The 22,058-nt window shown below is 41.4% G+C and overlaps 1 protein-coding gene across 6 annotated transcripts in view; it reads left to right on the top strand.

Annotated features, from left to right (window-relative positions):
* The window catches only part of chchd3a (coiled-coil-helix-coiled-coil-helix domain containing 3a), a 55,098-nt gene extending 35,240 nt beyond the window's left edge, over positions 1-19,858 (top strand). For all 6 annotated transcript variants that reach the window (XM_028400203.1, XM_028400202.1, XM_028400201.1 and 3 more), the window contains 3 exons: positions 4,261-4,331; positions 15,893-16,028; positions 19,234-19,858. In XM_028400203.1, the coding sequence (XP_028256004.1) occupies positions 4,261-4,331; positions 15,893-16,028; positions 19,234-19,257 (231 nt within the window). In that variant the 3' untranslated portion in view covers positions 19,258-19,858. The remainder of the gene's footprint in view (positions 1-4,260; positions 4,332-15,892; positions 16,029-19,233) is intronic.
* The last annotated feature ends 2,200 nt before the right edge of the window (positions 19,859-22,058 follow it).

Genomic DNA, 22,058 nt, shown 5'->3' with positions numbered 1-22,058 from the left:
ATATTATCTTCCATCACATTTTTTGACCCCCCCTGCCTCCATCTGCTCTCCCTTTACCTCAGGATTCACTCAGCATCCTGCACACCAGCAAAAAAATGCAGAGGAACCAAAAGAGAGAGAGAGAGAGAGAGAGAGGGAGAATATAAGTCTGATATATATTACACGTCTGTTCCAATCCAACATGGCCATTCATCAGAGGGGCTTCTAGTGACAGGCCATCACCAGGCTCCCAGACAGCTCAGGCTGCTGCCTCCGCTGCTGCCGCTCGTTGGGGCCACAGCTACCAAATAGCCCCTGAAAACAATATCTATATATTTATTACATTTTCACTCAATACCTGCCTCACTGTAAAACAATCTCATATTTAACAATCAACTTGCCAATGTTTTTTTTTTAAACCCCCTTCCTACCTTGTCTTGTCGGAGCCCCCCTCCCCACCTCACCTCTCTCTGTATCTCTCCATTTTCAGCTTTTTTTTGAGTGTTTCTTTTCTTCTTCTGTGCCTCAATTGCATTTTTTTTCTCTTCAAAAGGGATTTTTCTTCTCTCCTTTTTTTCTATCTTTCTTTTCGGCTTGTATATCGATGAAATTGGATTTTTCTGCTCTCCCATGGAGGACAATCACAGCAGCAATTGCCATCTCATAGCAAAGTTCCAAAGCGCTGTGAAAGGAAGAAATACAGGAGGAAGAGCATTAAAAAACAGTAATAGCCTCTATCTCTCTATCTCTGTCTGTGCCTCTGACTTGCTAGCTTCATCTCTCCCTCTTCCTGTCATTTCTTTAACCCTCTCTTCCTCAATCTTCTGCACATGGTGTCTCTTTGAAGTCTACAACCACACAGTCTTTTTGCAAAAAAGAAAAACTGCAGTTTCTTGTACTGCAGCAGTAAAAATGTTAGGAATTTTGGGGGGTGAGATCGTCCTTTCCCTCACTATGAAGCCATCATTGTTACTCCATTGTAACAGACAGAATAATCATCTGTCATGTGAGGACATGACAGTGTGCCGCAGTGTTAAATTATTGTGTCTGACACTGTTTGCTGTTTTAGCTGCATGAAGGGATTCATAGGGATTTACCGGGAAGTCTTTTCAAGGAATGGTGATTTCACAGCAACAGGTTGGCACATTCATTTATGTTTGGCAAAAATAAAAAAACAAACTACAGCTGTAGCTTTGCACCAAGGGGGTGATCAAAAGGTACAATTTGTGCAGTCATAACTTTCTCCAGACGGGGTTGCCATGGCTGTATTTACTGTTTCAGTCCCTCACTGCCCAGTCTAATTATGTCTTTCTATTTAGTTTGTATGTATTGTAATCAATTAACGTCAGCTTATCTCTGTACATAGAGGAAATGTGAGGTAGATTTTTCAAGCATTTAACATGTCTGAAATAACCTAGATAAGCATGAGTAGCACATCTAGTCATATCAGCCCTAACTATACAAGTTGACACAAAAAGGAGTAAAGTGCAAAGATATAACACCCAAAATGTGTCTGAGGAGTTCTCCCATGGCAACATGTCCGACTCTCCTTGCTCTTTATCAGCATACTAGAATGTTGTCTAAAGTCCCTTAAGGCAAAACTTTGATGCTTAGTCGTTTCCTGTATATGAAGAATAACTTTAAAAGAACAGTTTACCATCTTCATTGCTCACTTTATGAGCGAGCTGCACTGAATCACGCAGAGGAAGTCTCATTTGCTCTAGCTCTGCAGAACTGTAATGTTGGCCATGGTGGGGCCTCTCCCCATGTTGGCCCTCCTGCTCAGCAGCAGATAAGAGAAAGGAGCCATCAGTACAGGGAGTTATTTGTTTTATTCATTAAAAATTGGAAGGTTTTTCCTCTAAATTGAGCCGGAGCCTGGGTTGGGGTGCTGCGTCTATCTTCTCCATATCGCTGCAGCGCATTAGCAGTAATGACTTAATTTGTCTTGGACATCCCCCCCACCAGCATTTTGTTTTGCTCCAGATGAGCTAGTGGAAAGCAAATAGAGTAAATGGGAAGAAAGTAAACAGAAACACTGTTTTATTAAAGAGCTGGTATACTGCACGCAGGGAGGCTGCCTGTTTTTATTTTTTACCTTCACAGTGTTGTTCATCCAGTGACAAAGCATTGCTGAAAAGCAGACAGCGATTAAATAAACTCCTTTCTGAAAGAACATATCAAGGTTGTGTTTGGCAGCTGCTGAAAATTTGATCAAGGGAGGAATGTTTTCAACCAAACAAAGCAAGGTCCCTCTTTGCAAAGCTAATAAAAGGTCAGGGCTGCTCACTAAAGCAGTTGGGACAACAGCAGGACATCACAATTTGAGACCACTCAGTAATCACACAAATTACACTCCTCTCTACCTGGTGGTGAAGGGAAAAAACAGTCACTGTTTATATCTGGCCACCAGGGTGCATGTAGACACTTTAGGCAGTGTGTCCATACATAAACCCATGCTGTGTGTGTTTAATACCTTGTGTGTTCATTGTTCGTGTGTATAGTGTAAGTGCTTCTGCAATCATTGTCACATATGGCCTTTTGTCCTCCCAGGTAGATTAGTGTGCTGATTAGTGCCAGCTTTGCCATTTAGGCATGTATTATTACCTTATACTTAGTATTCTAGACAGAGACCCAAATCTAGCCTATTCTGTTTCTCGTTCTCTTCCAGCGGCTCAATCTCAGCACCCAGGAGAAGTCTTATTCTTGCCTCTTTAGCAGCTGCAAAAATCTCTTTTTAGTCTTTTTATCTGTGAATAAGCTTCTGGTTTAAATCCTTTTCCACAGCTCTCGACAGTTTCTTTGTCTAAACTGAAAGGCACTTGATTTAGGGCCAAAAGGGCAACAATACAGCAAGAGCTTACAAGTTAACTCCTAGAAATTTGGACTTTTTTTGTGTTTTACGTACACATCAACCTAATGTTTGCCTGAATGACATATAGAGTGGTATTTAAATCCTTGCAAATGAAAATAGTGATGCATATTGATATCAAAAATCCCACTGTAATCTATTTTAAATTCTCTGTAACTGTACAAAGTGTAAAAAAAACACAGTGAAGTACTCTGAATCCATTTCAATTCATCTGTTTAAGTGTCCATCCAAATGAAGAGGACTTGAGCTGGTATCAGACCTTTTGTCAGTGTTGTCATGTCCCATCCTCTTTCAGCTCTACAACACACGGCTATTGATCTTTTCAGCAGCACAGTTCATTTCTATTGATCTTTTCTGAACTATGAGGAATGTCTTCCATGCTTAGCGGTTAAGTTGGAGCGAGTCTCGCCATTTTTACGATGATACCATGTGTATGATTTATGCAAGATGATGTAGGCGTGTGGTATCCAGAGAATGTGATTAAATAACATATTAGTATCATGAGTAAGATAGAAATATGCTCTTGTTCTGACTGAATTGTAATTTTGCATACCCGGTAAAATCTGATGATGAGATGGACCTGTTGTTCAGACTCCCAACAGGTGATGGTACATGCACTCAAATCTGTTTGATTTTGAATAAATACTTCTGTCAATTGCGCTCTTATTCTGAAAATATTAGTGCAAGTGTCACCATTTTTAGCAGTCCTCCAGAAAGGCATTTGTGTTGGTCGGAATTACCCTCAATCAAACCTCATGCAGCTCTCAATCAAGCTATCTGTCACACTTTACAACCTCTCACCATTTGATTATAAATGTGCATAAGGGGGGCTGACAAGACAGATATTGCTGGGGTTGTATAAATGGACTAGAGGCCAGGTTATATGGCTGTGTTTGAGGAGGTAATTTAGGTTGAGTGGTCCTGCTATGGGTTCATTTGCTATGGGTCACCGAGGGATTATGACCGCTGGTCTGTACATTGTTGACTAGCGACCCCGTGGCCTTACAAGATTGCTGTCTGTTATTGCAGCAGTGAGAATATAAGCACGAACACACACACACACACACACCCATAAAGGCATCGACTGCACAACCACAGTAGAAAAAAAATATCTTTATCCTCCTTCATACCTGCAGACATATTCTCCACTTACAGCCTATATATTATTTATATTACAGTTTGCAAAGATCTGTGTTGTGGGCAGTAAAACTATAATCTGTGACCTGTGCTCTTAATAACTACCTCCATTAGATTTTAATGAAGTTTGAGAGTGCAGCGCTGTGTAGTTGTGGCTGCACTAAATGTTATAGATCTGAACAATGTTTACTTTTAACTAAATAGCTCCAACTTTAGTGTTGCAATCATATTTTAATGTATTGCTCTCTGTTTTCCTTCATGTTTCTTTGCAGAGTGCTCAGTTCTACAAGGTGACCACTGAGAACTACCATAAATCTGCAGACCAAGTGAATGCCAAATTCAAGTAAGTTTGCACACAGTCAGTCCAAAGTAGATCATTGCATGAAACCTCTTTTGATTTCACCCCCCAGAAGTTTGGTTGAATTAAATGCTGTGTTAGCCCCACAAATGTAGCTAAATTATGTAGCATGTTAGCTAGAGTTCCACACTGAAGCTCTTGATTTTTCATGAGGAGTCCATCCCAAGTCTGAGGCAACCACAAATGGAAAGGAAGGTCTCGTGATTCCTTTCTGCCAACACATTTTGTGTGGTAAAACTCAACCTCTGACCGAGTGGTTTAAAATGAAGCTAACTGATTCCTGCAAAACAAGGGGGACTATAAAAAGATATCAGAACACTTTCCAGGAAAACATTCTCAGTTCATGTTAATGTTTGTGTGGAAAAACAACCCCTGGAAAGACCAGATACGTTTAAAAAAAGCATGGACAAGTGAAGTTCATATTGCCCTATTTATTTGCGTACAAAAAGGAACATGGAGCAGTGTTTGACTAAAACATGACTTTAAAAGAAAAATGAAGGAAAAAACAATGTGTAATTGACGCACACATTTTCTATTATGTGAAAGTATTTATTTTCTGATCTTGGCATACTATTATCTAAAAATGATGAATTTAGTGAGATCAGAAGTCCATATGGACCACTGAATATTGAATTATGCTAGCCACACTCTTAACCTGCCTCTTTCAATCACAACCACATTAGCTCAGGCAATCAGCCAATTAGCTGATGTTGATGATGCAGTTCACTGATAAGCCTAATAGCATGCCTTTAATAGTAGACAGTAGTCTTTTTTGCTGCAAGAATAAAGTAATTGTATTAGCTTATACTTCTACTCAAATTCATATTAGGATTTATTTAGTGTACATTACAGTTGTGTATTTTCGCCCTTGTGTTCTTTATTCTCAAAAATGGGATTGTGGAGGATATATACGTAAACATCCATGGTGTCATGGATGTTTATATATCCAACACATACATGTAACTTGAAGATGCAGAACCCCTTCCCATCCATGTTCCATCTGTCTTCTTAATAAGAGGCCATTAGGCTCCATAGTAATGTAGGGAAAGTGGATGAGGATCCTGAAGGAGGTGGGGAAAGGCTCTGAGTTCACCTCTGGGGAGACTAGGATGATTGTGTTAGCTTGTCATTAGCCAGCGCTAACACTGGGATCATTGTCTCCCTCAGAAATGCTGGAAACTGATTAGCCTAGCCCACCAGGGTTTTAGCGCTAGACTGGTGGAGTCCAGAGCTGAGACTTCCCAAATCGCATTAAAGGAAAAAAAAACACTGGAATAACATTAGTGGAAAATGACAGCGCTAACTGCGAGTGAACATTGGGGTAATGTACGTGTAGTCATGTGACACCAAGGTCTACGCACAGAATGCAGTGATTGGTGGATTTGATTATAGGAGGTGCATTAGCAGGGTTTGGACTGGATTACAATAGTGGAAAGGCAGAAGAGTGTGTGTGTGCTAATGAAATGGCGGGAAGGTCTGGTGTTACAAGACAGGAACAGGGATGCAGTGAGGGGATCAGAGCTGAGGGTTAATTGGATTTAACAGGGAGTGTTTGGCCCTTTCCTTGTTTATGTGTGCGAGTTCATGCATGATGGTGTATGTTTGTATGCTCTAATATGTTGAACAGCTTTTGTGTGCGTCTTTCCTCAGAGCTGGCCCTCATATGACAGAGACCCCACAGAGATAAGATGCTATCTATAGCCTCTGTTGAGTTACAAGAGGGATTCTTTTTGTCTCATAGAGGCTTTTGATTTCCTTAGAGCTGAAAATGTCCCCTTGAGGAGGGGAAAAGGAGCTGGCACTTTATCCACACTTGATTGAATTAACATTTGATATGTTAATGTGTAAGTGTGGGAGATGACATCTTTTCTAGGATGTCTTCATATCCCCACTTTAGCTCATGTCAATGGTGAAAGAGGGCTGATGTTAGGCAGCAGTTTATTATAATAGAAGAGGATGTGTTGGACCAGATGTGGATGTCTGTCAAGAGTTGTAGCATCTGAATAAATGCTTTAAGATAATAAGGTCAGTTCGTGGGTTGGAACCAAACAGAAAGTATCAGGTTTTAAAGTGGGATTTGGGAGGAACGGTCCTGTCACAGATGAGAATCTCTCATCACTTGTATTTGAAAATACAAGTGATGGTAGCAAAAAATGATCCCTTTTGAATTACAGTGCAGCAAGAAACTCGATTTATTTTTAAATTTGTTTCTACTGACAACAGACTTGCCTTTTTGCAAGCCAGTTTCATAATGAAAAGTGAGGCACACAAGTTAACCTGATATTCTGCATAGATGTTATACACTGACTTTGACAGGTATCAGGCCAACATATGTTCCATTCATTGCAGTGGGGTCATTTTTCCTTGGCGATGTGAAAGAAATAAATTAATTTGTGAGAGGTAGGCACTCGGAGAAGGGGAGGGTGTGTGTGCTGTACAAGGTTGTGTGAATGTCTAGATGTTTGTGTGCGGTACAGCTGTTCCCTGCCGTTCTCCTGCAAAATTCCCACCAGAGTTTTTAGAGAATGATGGAGCTCTCCCAACCGGAACGCCACTGCATCACTGTGACCTCATTACATCCTCATACAATCACACTCTAAAAAAATATACATGTGCAACTATATACAGCACTGAAAAATATGTGCAGATCTGCACACTAATGAATTTTGGAAAACAAGTGCAGATGCAAGAATGTTCCCTAACATGATCTCTGAAGTGAGTATGAATGCTGATACAACTGTAAACATGCCCCTCTAGCCCCTGAATAATATATGAATCATAAACTGCCGGATGTCAACATGCTCTCAAACACCTAGACATAAGACATTAGGTTTACATTCCACCTACATATATACAACACGTAGTAGATAATGTTGTGACCTAGTATTTTAGACACGCACAAGCACATAGTATCAAAGCTTTTATTCACTTTCCCCATGACACTGGCTGTAGATAAGATTTCCCAGTTGCCTGTACGAAGACTATCTCCCTCCGCCTCTTGATTTATACGCTACCACATTCACCACTAGCTGTTTATCCAAGGCTGACGCATTATCACGCTGTCCAGCTTAAATGTGTGACCTTTACTGTGCTGCATGTATGTAAGAGCATGATGTGGGTGTGTGTGCATTTCATGTGGATATCTGCATTAAGGTCTGTGAATAAATGGCTGAAGTGACCCTATGGGGCTTTAGTCTGAAATGTAAGATGACAGGCACAGAAGAAAATGATAGATGTGTGATTACAGGGAAAGACGGTAATAAAAGAACAGCGGCATAGACCTGATCCCTCCTGTCAGTGCTAACCTTTGGCAAAGCTTTGAACTTCTTTGTTGAGATAGGGGCATTCTGTGTCAAGAGTCCCTGCAGAATTGAGATGAGGTAGTGACAGCGCGTATTGGTGAATTGGCTGGTGTGACATTGCTGTTTTATAAGAAGACCAGCCTTGAGACCAGCAGTTGTAATGTCCTATGTCCTGTTCCACTCAACATATGTGAATAACAGGATACATTGATTGCTGCTGACCGCCCTAAGAGCCACCAGAGTTCATTAAAGGAGGATGAAATACTGTGTGTAATATATACATTTCATAGAAGAGAATCTATTGTGCATTTATGGAAGGCCTCCTAAAGATTAAACACTAACTTTTGGGGCTTGAAGCCCATGTGGAAGTATTAAAAAATTGCAGTTCACCCAGCATCCTCTGGGGAGGCTCCAAAAGTGAGTCCATTGACTCCCATGTTTAAATGTCCAACTTTACAGCAGAAACACATGGTTACAGCCTCATACAGAAAACAGTTTTGATCTCTAGCGAGTTTTCTTTATGTGACAACTATACAGACTTTTAATTCTAGGAATTATCAGAAAAAAATATGCATAATTACCTTAAATGGTCAACCACTATTAATGTTTTCTGGTTAGGCTGGCATAGTTTTCTGCCTTGATTGTGACATTTGTCAAAGATCATAAAAGAAAACACATTTTTATACTTCGCTGTTCATGACTGTGTATGTGAATATGTGAGTGTTGTTTTTTTAATACATCCCCCTGTACAGTCCGCTGTAGAGAATAAAATCTCATTTTATTCTGTCACTGCTTTCCTCCCCGAGGCTACACACTCACTCCTTTTTCAGTTGTTTATTTTTTTAGCTCTTTTGAATAAATCTTTTTTTAATTTAATCCAGTTGACAATAACAGCAGCCACAGTCCTGGCTTCGTCTCTCCACACACACAAACTCACACACACAGGTGGAATAAGGAAGAGTGGAGCCAAACTTGTTGAATGCAAATGGCTCATTGTTTTTCCTCACAACAGTGGAGGTGCTGTACTGTCACGGTCAAGAGACCACACCTGACATTGTGTTTTCCTCTTTATATTATGATGGAAAAAGCAAAGCCCACTATCCACCGTTGTCATTATATGCTGACAAGTTGTACTTTTGTACTAAAACTCAAAGCCTCACGCTACATTTCCTAAATTTTACACAAAAAAAGGGAAGCTTCACGCAACCTAATGCAATCCAATCCAGTAGAACAGCATTGCAGGACTATTGCGCTGTGCCTTTGGTTCATCTCACTGAAGAGGATAAACACGCACCGTAGAAAATCCAGCAGGTTTCCTCTAAAATCCGACCGTCTGCTGCAAAATGTAAATAAGGTGCAGAGGCAGGTAGAGGCTTTCCATTTTCTTGGCAGCTCTCCTGCTTGTTTAAGGGAATAGCATTGGTGTCTCGAAATTAATGAAGTAATGATTTATTCATGTTTAATTGTGCCAAGCACAACATTTAATTACTAAAAATGACAGGAAATAATTTAGCAGACTGTGAAGGTAAGGACAGCCTGAGCAACATATCTGACCCCTCTGTCAGGTGAGGGTGAACCACAATTTTGTAGCTAGGCAACTCAGGGGCGAAGGGACAAGATGGTGGTCAGCCGAGGAGACAGAAGTCAATAACTGCTTTAAAAGCTTTTCTTTGGGCCTTAAGAGCTTCGCCTTGCTGGCTGTAAAAAGCACACACAATTCAAAGAACCTGTGTGGGCGCACACATGGACACAATGCGCATACACACTTTTTTTAGTGGCTTATTTAGTGACTTTGCTGTAATGGAAATGGTTGAGAAGCTTACTCATAACTTTTATTGCCTTTCTGATTTATTTATTATTTTGTATACAACATAGTGACACGAATGAGGGGAAAAAGTGATGTGGCGCTGGATGGCACTATGGCGCTGGATGTAAATACTGCTCGTTTACACCAAGGAGTCTCTGACCAATATAGACAGCATTTATTATAAACATTGTTTTCTCTCTTCTAATGTCCACGTAAGTGTGTATCAAAGGGTCAAAGAAGTCACACACGTCTTCTATTCCTCTCACTCACTCATCCGTCTTTGTCTCCCACAATGCTCTCTCAATACAGGAACTGTGTTTTCTGTCTTAATTTAAATCTCCTTCACTCACTCCTTCTTCGTTATTGTCTGCTTTTGCCTCACCCCTCCCTTACTTTGGCAGTCTTTTATCCTTCCTGCTTTTCTTGAATCTTTCTCTCCCTCTCTCTGTCTCCCTTTCTCTCTCGCTCTGTTTCTCTCTCTCATTCAATCTCTTATCCATGCTGATGGATTTCACTGCAGGGGGTCACTCAGGTCTGCTTTTAAAAAGCAGCGTGAGCGAAATGTGTGTCATTTTTCTCCTTAACTGGATCATTTGTATTTATTTACTCCCCTTATTACTGACGCCTGCCTTAACTAGAGAGAACATAAGGGCTTTTTAGGGGGGAACCAGCACCCAACCCTTAACCCTATTAACCCCTGAGCGGACCCAAATGATGATAAATAGACAACGTGGCGATTGGGAACTCAATCTGTTGGCAGACGAGAGTAATCCATACTGTCGATGGAGCTACAGCATGTGTTTCTCTTGGGTTAGAGCTGAATTATTGTGTTTTTTTGACAACATCTGTAACCTGGCTGCACATTAGAGTGTAAAATGGCTTCTTCCTGTTCCTGGTCAAACTCTTTTTAAACATAAACAAATTATATCATTACAACAAGTCATATTAAAACAGAAAATTTGGCTTGTGTTTGTATAGATCACATGTTCTAATTTTGTGACCATTTGACGCCCTTTATTAGTGAAAATATGGCAGAACATGTAAGAGAAAGAGGCAGTTATTTGTCTTTATTTTGACACTGTTTTGGTTTAATATGGAGCCTAAGCTGAAACTTGCTGAGGCGACAGACATGTTTGTGGTGGATACTGTCCAAGACAGGAGTAGTTCACGGAAATAAATACACTAGCTCTGATTAAAAAAAAAAATGTTTCAACTAATGACATCTGTAACGTTCATGGCACTGTGTCACTGATTTAGTGTTATAACCTGAGCGGAGAAAAGGCTTTTTAAAACCTGTTTGAGCAAAGTCATCAAACATGTTCTCATATATGAGATTTTAATATCCCACTGACCATTTAAATTGCAGTTACAGCTCCCTTCCTGTTCATTTAGATAGTGACCTGGTCTTGTTAACCTGAAATACTGCCTGGGGTGGTGTTACTAAGATGGCTGCTGAATGGGAAGACTTTTTCCATAAGGACTCTCATTTAGTGTGTTGGAGGAAGAAGTGCTCTTTTTGCTATTGAAGGAAAACTTTTACAACACTCCTCTGCAGTCATTTCATCCAATCAGCACTCCCTTTTGCAAGCGGACAGGTTAATGTAATCCACTATTAGAGTGGACAGCGTCCCCTTCACCCCTGCATATCCCTGTGTGCTTTTCCTCATCTTTGTTTGGAAGTGTCCTAAATTATGACAGATGAACGTACCTGTTCGCACATGTGTCTCACACTTTGTTCAGCTGTTGAAGCATGGCGCATCAGTAACAGAGATCTATGAATGTCATTTTGCCGCATAGCTCTGCGATGCTTCAACAGATGGTAGTCATGGCCAATATGTGTAGGTTTGAAAAATGGACTGATACTGTTCCTGGTACTGGTCTATTGGCTTAACACATGCATATTGTATGAAAATCCAGACATCGATCTTAATGCGTCCTCCAGCCTCCAGTCAATATGTTCTTTGAGGAATATAGCCGTAGCCATAAACCCATCGGAATATGTCCCCTTCATGGAAAATGTGCTGACTTGTGCAGCAGGAGACTTGAAAGAAGGGGACTGTGTTATGTGATAGAGGGACACCTTGAGGAAGGAGACGAACAGCGAGAGAGATCTGTTTTACTTTATTACACGCTGAGTGAGACAGTTTCAGTTCTTGCCTCATTTTTGTTCCCTCCTTAAGTAAACATTTTACAATGCGAGAGAGAACATTTTCTCTGCTTCTTCTGTACAATGTCTAACAAACATACCTCAGCTAATAACTTCCTCTTTATATAGCATCTTTTCTAAGCAAAACATCCCCCACTGTGGCTGTCCACTGCCCTTTATTTACTTTCTCTTTCACCTTTTCTCTTCTTATTGTGATTTATGACACACAGCTGAGAAACTGTAATGTAGATATCTCTCCTCCCTTTCATTCTTGTCTCTATCGGTGGATCAAGGCTATAGGGACTTTGTGTGTGTGTGTTTTTATGTAGGAGGTTGGGCTGGGTGAGGAGTTGTTATAAAGACCTTTACTGCTACTGATGGCACGAGTCGAGACCTCTATATGACTGTTTAGATTTACTGTCTCTGGGGGTGCAGCGGGTGCAGTGCACACACACACACACAGAGAGAGAGAGAGTGCAAATAATAAAATAATAACCAACTATATCTGACCCGATGTCTCTATTTGTTTCAGTGTCTCCTACCACATGCAGTTTTATTAAATATCCCATGAAGCTCAGGGGTGGAGGGAGGGAATCAAGGAGAAAGAAATGAAAGATGCTGGAACAGGGGAAGGGGGAGGCAGTGGGTGTATGTGGGACATTTATTGGCACTGACTGGTTCTATAATCTGTTGAATAATTTTTTGATTTGTATGTAGAGACATTTATTGCGCTGTAGCATTGCAGTTTTTTTAATCTGAATGTGGATGCTTGATTGACAACTGCAGAGTGACTGTGTTGTGATGGATTCAGGGGTAAAGTGCAGCAGGCACTGTGACAAGGAGAAATTGAGGTGACAAGATTAATAAATAACATTTGAACTTGCGAATAGGTAAAACCATAATTGATGTAGCACTCTTCTAGCCTCTAAATATCATTAATATTAAAGTCTGAAAAGGGAAAATCACTTTTCACCCATGAGCTCTTGTTGCTGGCCGTTTCTTGGGATGACGGGTCATCTTCCTGGCTCTCTTTGCCAAGTTTGAGTTCAGGGGCCCATTTCTTCACTATGCTGTTAGAAGGATCACATCCAGTGATGTTGCCAGCTCGACCTCGTGTACCACCCTGAATGATAATCCCCCGAAACCAAGGTGGCAGATGATGGCAGGAAGGCTGATATTGTGGATTTTCTCAGACAGAACTTTGAGTTTAAAATTAGCTGAACAACCCATCTTCTTACGTAGGCCACAGACTTAGCAATTTGCCACAGTGTGAGTAAAACCAGGGATGAAAAATGACTTTTGTCACAACTATAAAGAGGTTTCGCTTTGGAAATTTGTTTATGAAATCCTTACTCAGGTTACATGAGAACAGGATGATGAATGTAATTCTATAATAACGATAAAAAGAGCCAAACTGTTTCATCCTCATGTCATTTGTATGTCGTTTTATATTATTTGCTGCGTTTCATAGTACATGAAAGGTAAATTACGGTTAGAGCATGTTGGTTTTTCTTGCACCAGCGTGCCTCTTTGCAGCAGTCACACCTTAGTAAATGACATGAGATCATTTATGTAAAACTGAAGAGGAGGAAGGGAAGGTTGTAGTCACTCCTTATGGCCTCTGTGTGGTTGGCAGCAGGAACTTAATGTTAATCTTAATGATAGATGATAGAGGATGCTGCGTGCTGCTGTGGAGTGTGTGTGACAGTGTTATTGTCTCTATGATTAACTCAAACACTGTCTCAGCTCCTTCCCCTCAGAGAGAACCAGAGAGCAAGCAAAAATAAAAGTACCACTGTTTAGTTCCTCACCAAGGAATAGTCCTCACTTCCATCCACCCTCCCTTCTTCTATCGTCCTCGCTCTCTCTCTCCCTCCCTCTCTCTTTCTCTCAGAGGCCATTACTGGTGATAAACACTGTGGTTTGTATCAGCAGGATGCACCTGGCATTAAAGCCAACGCTTAAGAAAGTAATTAGTGGGTGTATGTGGCTCCCACCGTCCCTGTAGATGCCCATAGGCGGTGTAATAAATGAGCGCCAAGATCCATAGGAATAGGATGGCAGTGATTTCTGCTAGCACTGCTGTCATCGTTCAATACCCTGACGCAGAGCAATGGCCTTGTCATGCCTCCTAGCAAATGACTGAATTTCCCCCTGATGGATCCACAAATGCAAAACCTTCTCTTCACCTAACACTATAATGTTTCAGTCGGCACTGAAAGCAGTAAATGTCAGGTATTATTCTGGTGGAGAAGCTGCAGTGGAATTATCCAACTTTTGAAAAAATAGTCTCACTTTTGAGGAAACATGCTGAAGCTTCTTACAGGGATATTTAGTGTTGCAGGTTTCATCAACCTGTTAAATCTCTTCATTCAGACATATCCATGGCAGTGCCGGATAGAGAGCCATTGTGAGCATGCGGTTTCTGCCAGATTGGGAATTGTTCTGTGCTTGCCGATTCTTCTTTCACAGCATGGCCCCTTACTGCCTGTCATGCAGGCATTATGTCTCCTTGCAGACCCCGTAGTTGTTCTTATACTACTTTTAGGTGCACCTCGAGTCCACCTTACTCTTGTTCCAATTCCCCTTGTACATTTGTCTTTCCAGGACACGTGGTGTAGATACAAGCATGTACTTCACTTCAACTCACTAATAGACATAACTTCTTTAAGGATTGTTTTACGTAGCCGCTGAGCACATTACTGCATAGTGAATATTGTGTATTGATTGTTCCCGCTCCTGTTAAAGTAGCCGAATAAGTGGAGAGCACCTCTCATATTGTCACAAATTGTCACTGACCTGCACCGACAAGGACTATAGATTTTTTGTACCACTCCCTAACAAATATGTCCATACGCACATATGTACACATCTCCTCTGCAGCAGCTTCCTGCTGCATTGCACCCTGGGTAATGACCCATGCGACCAATCCCCTGCTTTGCATCCAGCAGGAGGGTAATATCTCTCTCCGGGGGGCAAATCAAACATCTGATTCTGACTACGGGGGCTCAGCCCCCCCCCCCCCCAAATATTCCTTTGAGATCTCCAGAGTTGCTGACAAGCAAATTCTCTTTGTCTTTCACACCCACGCAAGGCACGTTTACTGAGGCAGATGGAGTGTCCTGAGCACTGGTGTGAGCAAAACGATGACACCACCATTAGCATAATAGCCCAAGCATGTGCATGAGTCGTCATTATAGATTTTTATGGGGTGTGAGAAGAGACAGACAAAAGCAGTTAACACCCGGGCCAAAGGCACCAGCACTGGTAGGACGACACACTGCTTAGATTGGCTTAAAGGATCTAAGCCATGCATACATCAAGCAAGAACAGTCCCATTTATGGTAAATGCACTGAAGTTTAGCGTAGCATCTGTCATTAGAAGTCCCATTATCTGGTTTATACCAGCTACGATAGCCGCACTAAAGCAGCAGACCTCAAGGACGGACCCTGTATGCTAAACTGGTCACATATAGCAGAGGAATTAGCATTCACACTGTAACAACAACATCCTGTAAATGGTTGACACTTTCAGGGAGCTATTCTGAATCAATAGATAGATACTCTCACAGTAGAGTGATCAATACTCCCTTCTGTAAGAGATTTTTTAGTGGTAAGACATAAAGAGTAGAGACTAATTCACCAGGAGGGTATACTTAGCTCACAGGTAATTTCAATCTCATCATCATTATCATCATCCCATTGTAAACTGATGATCTTTTCTTCATTCACACTGCATTAGCATCTACTTTGTAGACTTGGCTCCTTCCTTTGTGCAGTCCAAAGGCACTGAAGGATCCCTCATTTCAGGGCAAGAAGCCATTGTTGGATTGTGTGTTTCTACAAAAACCCCTACCCTCCCTGTTGATATGTTGGAGTGCACACATTGGCTTGGTCATCACAGCAGGCAGTGGAGGCAAGACTGACCTCTGACCCTCCTCCCAGCAGATACAGTAGTACTGATTCTTGCTTCAGGTGGTTTGAACTGGAAGGACAGTAATAATAGAAAACGCCGGGGGGCACACACACACACTCACAATAGACTGAAGTGCACTCTGACACCAGCATAGGCTCTGTTGCTGGAAAAAAAGGACCATCAGCAGGATCATTTTCCAAACTAACAATATCTAACAGTTTCTATTGTTCTTAGTTTTTATAGCTCACATTCATATATCAGTTTTATATCTATCCCCTTACCTTTAACATCCCTCACACTTTTCCTCCCCTCCCCTTTAACGCCATATTTTTCCCAATTTTCACACATATATGTTCTCCCTCTCACCCCCTGCAGGAGGTATGAGATGTATCCTGTGTGTGCAGATCTGCAGGGCCAGATCCTTGCCTGCTACAAGGATAACGTAGGAAAAACCCTCAACTGCTCCAACATAGCAGCTCTCTACCTTCAGTGTGTTAACAATGCTAAACAGGTAAGTATTTATTATAAGGTATATAGTATTATAAGGAAGCAACTGATTTTTTATTGCTAATAATAACAATATACATGATGCAATCAAAGTTATTTTATGATAGCTTTGTAAAATATTCAGAACGCTATTGTAGCTGTTACATTTACCTAAATAATGTAACAGATGTTCATTTATATGTAAATGTATGAACCTTTATACACAGCAGGATAAAAAAATGATGCTAACTGGATGTGTGTTATAAGCTGAGCTGTTTTTAAATGAGGATGTGAGTGAAAACCATTAAAATAACAGTTTTTATCCTCTTTATAAAGACTGACAAGTCTGTGCATGCACCCCTATGGACAGACAATATGTAAGTTGTGGCACGTTCTAATCTGGTTGTGTAGATTTTAGTGGAATCAGTGTCTGTGTGTGTTATAAAGTAGCCCCATGTGTAGCTACAGGATACGTCATTGATAGCTAGGCTAGAGCAGGCATTCCTTTTTAAGTGTCTAAATGAATTAATATAGGACACATACACACTGGCATCCATTTACATGCTCCTTGCTTTTAGACTGGAGAATATAATTTCCATTGGGCTGCTGGCGCCTGAGTAAAGCTCACTCTGAATAGCCAGTTTAAACCTTACAGTCTATTTCCATAATACCTGCTGACACCTGCGTTCCCCTGACCATGTCTCTGTGTGTGTTTTAATGCAATAAAACCCAGAAAGGGAGCAGCTAATAGTTGGATACCGCTGTCCTCTCCATGCTCTGTCCTTTCATTGCTGAGTGCAAATGTTTTTTGTGCTCTGTCTCCTACAGTCAAACACTGTATGGTAATGGTAATGTCACTTAGGTTGATATTAACTTGATATTTCCCCCTCTCCCATGTTGCAATATGTAACATCCATTGCCAAGACTATATTTGCATTCATAGAGCTTTTCTATTAGATTTTTTTTACAATTGCATTGTTTTCCCAGAAATGGAGGGAAACTGAGTTTTGTGTCTCTCTCTCGCACTCGTAGGTATAAGAATTTGATCTAAAAGTCAGACGCAGGCAGATTTTTAAGTTATATATCATGTAAATTGCACAATGTTTTATTCATTGCAATGTGCACACGTTTAAGGGCGCTACCTGTAGCCTCGTCAGGATTCAGCAAGGGTATGTTCACAGTCCGGATGCTGTTATGATCTTGTAAATTGTTTGGAAGCAAGCCTGAGACGATATGGTAATCCGCTTGTGTTTATCACCCCGCAGCAATCACAGCGCACTCCTGTTCGTCTGTGCTTATCTGTCTAAGACTTGCTTTTAAAGTCATTAAGTGCAAAAGAAACAGTTCTGTGATAAGGCTTTAAAGGAATAATATGCGGAATTACACAGCCGACAAAACATGGGGGAAGGAATGAAGTAGGATTGATATGAGCCGATGCAGCTTCACGATTAGGATGTTTACACAGCTTTATCAGAGCCAGGCAGGAAGCCGCTCCAAGAGACCAATGTCAAAGGACGTGACTTTGACCTCTGGAGGTCAGAAGATCTAAACGTTCCCTCAAACAGACGTCTCTCACCTCCTCGCCCTCTCGGTTAAAGATGCTTGATAACATGGCTCAAAGAAAATCTCTTTCCCCTTCTTCGTCCTTCCCCTTCAAATCTGAAATTCCACTGAAAACAGCAGCGCCATGGTTATAGCTAGGGATGTCCAAGATGCCATCTCACCAAGGATGAAAACCAAATCCCCAAAATCTCCATTTTAACAATATTGACCCCTCAACTGGAGACAGCCGAGACAGAAGCGTTGTCATCTGCTTGGTTTTTGTCGCTGATAATTAGCGTCCTTATCGCCACAGTCAGTGATAACATTTAGACCCACTTTCCTTCTCTTTTGTGCCCTCTACGCCCCCAACGCCATCCCTCCATCCACTATCCCTTCACATTTCTAATGCATTCAGCACTTAACAGGTCTGATAGCAAACAGTGAGGAAGAGGCAGCCGAAGGACAGATAAAGTCTCTCCTTCCTTCTCTCTCCCTCTCTCTCTGTGAATAGGAGTTTATCACAGAGGCCGATCTCCATCCACTGCTTGCCTCCTCATTCCATATTCTCACTGCATGACTGCCTTCTTGCTCCCTATCTTTTCCCTCTTCACTTCATTTTTTAGACTGACCCCTCCATCTTCCTTTTTTGTCTCTCAAACGGCTTAGCTAGCTTCGTGTTTGTGGTTTTTGAAAAGGCTGAAATGAAAACCAGCACCAACATCATTTTATTACACACATCGTTTCAATCAATGGTCCTCTTAAGTACTTTAATCATTTAATTTCAGCACTTCAAGCCATTAAATCTTGGCTCAGCTTTTGATATAATAGATGTTTATGATTATATTAAATGATCGTGTCTGTAATAAAATTGTGCTCAGAAGGTTAATTGCTAAAATGTAGAAACATGGTGGCACCTCTATAAAGAAGTCAGATGCTGTCAGCAAAAAAAACTTTAGTGGTCGCCATCGTAAGTTCAGTTTTCTCTGAGAAAGAGCAGCTAACAGAGTTGCCAAGCAACGGTACACATTTCAATCCCTGAAGTGTTCACTAGCATCCTTTTTTTGACCAATAATAACACTGCTGACCACATCTCAGCGATCGCTTTAACATCCTGACCTGCTTTTTTTTTCTTCTAAAGACCACCAGCTTGCAACAAAACTGTCCTGTAGCTGTTTTCACAGTGCACTAGGAGCAACTGTTTTTTATCAATAGTCATTTTATGGTCGGATCAATAGTGTGGAAAATAAACACCTCTAGAGAAATGTTACAAACTCATCCGATACACAGCACCGTTATTAAAGCGGCGAGTGAAGAAGCAGATTTTTTTTCTCTACATGATTCCCTTCTTATGTCCCTCGTTTTTTTTTTCCTCTCACTCGTCTTCTCTTAGGCTGTTTTCATCCAGTGGCACCTGCTGCAATAGGCCGGTTCAAATGGTTATTGACAGGCAGTGCTGGGGATTTGTGGTTGCACTTATCACTAACATGGAATCCTGTGCCCTTGGGTCCTTTTTCTACTTCTTGAACTCACTTCATCCTCTTCTCTTTTATTGTACTCTCAGGCCATCCTCTCTTTGTCTCATCTCTCATGTGTGAAATAAAATCTTTCTCCTCCGTTTGCCTGTTTTTATATTTTCTTGTTTGTCTTTCTGTCTCTCATGAATTTTCCTTCTCTGTTTTTCTCTGCAGAACAAGTTGAGAACCGGGGGTTAAGGGATCCAGAGTGAAAGAAAGATGGAAGCAATGAAGAGTTTATTGTGGGGGGATTACTGATTATTGACCGTCTGACAGACAGATTTAACTGGAGTGGAGGAAGAGTGGAATGAGTCAGCACCAAGACACACACCCTCAAAATCCTGTGGAGAAACCGAACCAGACCCGAACCAGACCAGAGGCACTAAAAACAGCACCCTGACAGAGAAAAAGACACCTTTTTCCTTTGATCCCCGCCTCTTTAACCCTTCGTCTATCTCTCCTGTGAGTATGGCAGAGGGGCACTGACACTGTCCGATGTTTTGGAGACACGAGGACTTACCAGATCCAACAGGGCCGAGCTTGGCCCCCTCGAAGGAGGATTAAGTGGGACCACTTAAAAGAAAGCCAGCCACCTCTGTCACAAGTCACAGCCACGCTCACTCCAAATATAAGTCTATTTTTACTGAATCCTATTATGTTTCCCCCACTCCTGTTGTATTGTTGTGTTCACAAAAACATCTGTTTGTTTGATGTTAATAATATAACTTGTTGAGTTTTCATCCAGACTAACACTTGTGACAATGTCTGATCAGAGGAAATAAAAAGAGATCAAACAAAACAGGAACTGTTGTTGAACTTTTCTCTATAAATATTCAGTGGCCAGCGTCTCTCCTGTGTGTGTGTGTTTTATGCTAATTGCATTAAATTAACCATTTTTGATGGATACACGCAGCCTTTGTGTTTACACAATGACATTTTGCCAAATGTCTGTGAATGAGGCCAAGAGAGAGCAGGAGCAGGGGGAAATACTTGTCTCAGATGTTGTGGTTCATCATCTATCGTTCTCTTTGTTTCTCTGATTTCTTTATGTAGCTGTGTTGTGCCAATCCTCTGCCTGCTTCAGCTATTCAACAAAAGTAAAAAAAAGCAGGGATCTCTACCTCTTGCTTATCCCCTCATTGTCCCTCTTTCCGTTTACTTATCTACTTCTGTCTGCCCGTCTTTCTTTCTTTCTTTCTGGAGTGTGTTTCTTCTCTGCTCAGTCTCGCAGGCTAATGTTGCCTTGGAGGAGACGGCTTCTCCACGCTGTCTGCACTCTGCCAGACTCTCTGGGTTAACTGGATAGGCAGACACTGTGTGTGTGTGTGTGTGTGTGCTTTGACACTGTGTGTGTGAGTGGAGTGGTAATGCAGCCACTTTTTTAAGCTGCAGTAAGAGTTGGTGTGTGTGCATGTGGATGTCAGAGGGACCCCGTCTGGGTTTGATGTGGACGCAGGTGAGACGTTATCTTAATTCTGCATCAGAAGAAGAAGCTGTGTGTGTGTGTGATGGATGGACAGAGCGAGAGACGGCTGTGTGTGTGTGTATGCATGCATGTGATTCGTTGTGAATAATACCCCTCTGTCCGTCAGTCAGCTGTCCTTTTGCTTTTTGACTTGTGGAGTCTCAAAGGGGTTAGGGGTTGACTTCTATTATGTGTGTGTGTGTGTGTTGGAGGGGTTTTCTAAAGGTTGGGGATAATGGGTATTGGAGTTCATGGCAGGTGTTTCTCCACAGAACAGACTAAGCCCATCTTTTTTCCCAGCTTATTTTCACACTGACACAAGCCGTAGGACTTTGACCGTATAGCCGTGGAGAAGTGATTTAACAGTGTATTCTCTCTCTAATGAGATTATGTCCCCTCTAATATAATTAAAGGGTGATTAAAATCATGAGATGATCTTAACATGTGGCTAACTATTTTCTGTTTTAAAGGACGCTCCAACGACCTCAACTACCTTTTAATAATTTGTATCTTTGTCTAGATGGTCTGTCTTTGTTTTGTTTATTAGACTAACTTTGTTGTCTCTTAATCCTGCTCTCTAGTCGACATTTATTCATAATGATGATGCCGTACTGCCTCTGCCCGTTGGAAAATGGTGCCATCTTGGAACCAGAGCCTGTGCAGTAGAGGTCAAGAGCCAAAGCCACATCGTGACTTCTGCGTCAAGCATGCTCATTCTTCATCTTTTTGCATATCTTAGCTGCTCCACTGGCTGCTGATCAACAACATATTACAAAGATGAGCACAAATGTGTGATAAAAGCTAGTTAACAAGGCCTAAAACGTCGCTCGGAAGGAGTTTTGTTTGATTTCACCTTGGAACATGAAAGAGGTGGAGTTTATGGCCTATACTGCCAGCCAGCATAGGGGCAAGCTACGTGTTTTAGCTTCACTTTTGAGGAGCTGTCATGTCGTCAATGTTTCTAGACAACCTATGCCCGCCACTTGTCCATCAACATGGTTGTAAGTCTTGACCCACTCATGAAAAGTGGTATAGTTCTGCTGTATTAACTCTTTAGAGTGGATTTTGTGGCTTTAATTTGATGACACTAGAAACATTACAGAAAATCTGCTATTTAAAATAGTTGGTGTTAAGTAACATTTTAGGTGAAATAAATAAGTGAGCAGAATGAGCAACAAAAATATTGTGGCTGCCATGTCCTTGAGAACTGAGCTGCTGCTCAGTGATTCTGTAGAGAAGCTGCAAACAGTGGGAGCAGGCAGTGTCAGAATTCTGGAGGGTGGAGGTGATGGAGGTGGTGTTTGGAGAAAAAGGTGAAATTCATTTTCCAAGGTAAATAAAAACATCAGACTTCTCTTTTTAAAGGGATTTTTAAGATCATCCAGTTATTTTTAATGTCCAGAACACATCAGTGATCTGTGATGACACAGCATGGCTCTCTGCACCTCTATCTGCCTTTATATGTTATTTATATCGGTGGGCCTTATAGACTGTCCTTTCAGTGCCATCTGAAAGGACAGTCTCTGCGTGAACA

The sequence above is a fragment of the Parambassis ranga genome, chromosome 2 (genome assembly GCF_900634625.1).
Source record: "Parambassis ranga chromosome 2, fParRan2.1, whole genome shotgun sequence".
Taxonomy (NCBI): domain Eukaryota; kingdom Metazoa; phylum Chordata; class Actinopteri; family Ambassidae; genus Parambassis; species Parambassis ranga.
The sequence above is the reverse complement of the archived record's forward strand: the minus strand, read 5'-3'. Positions and strand labels throughout refer to the sequence as shown.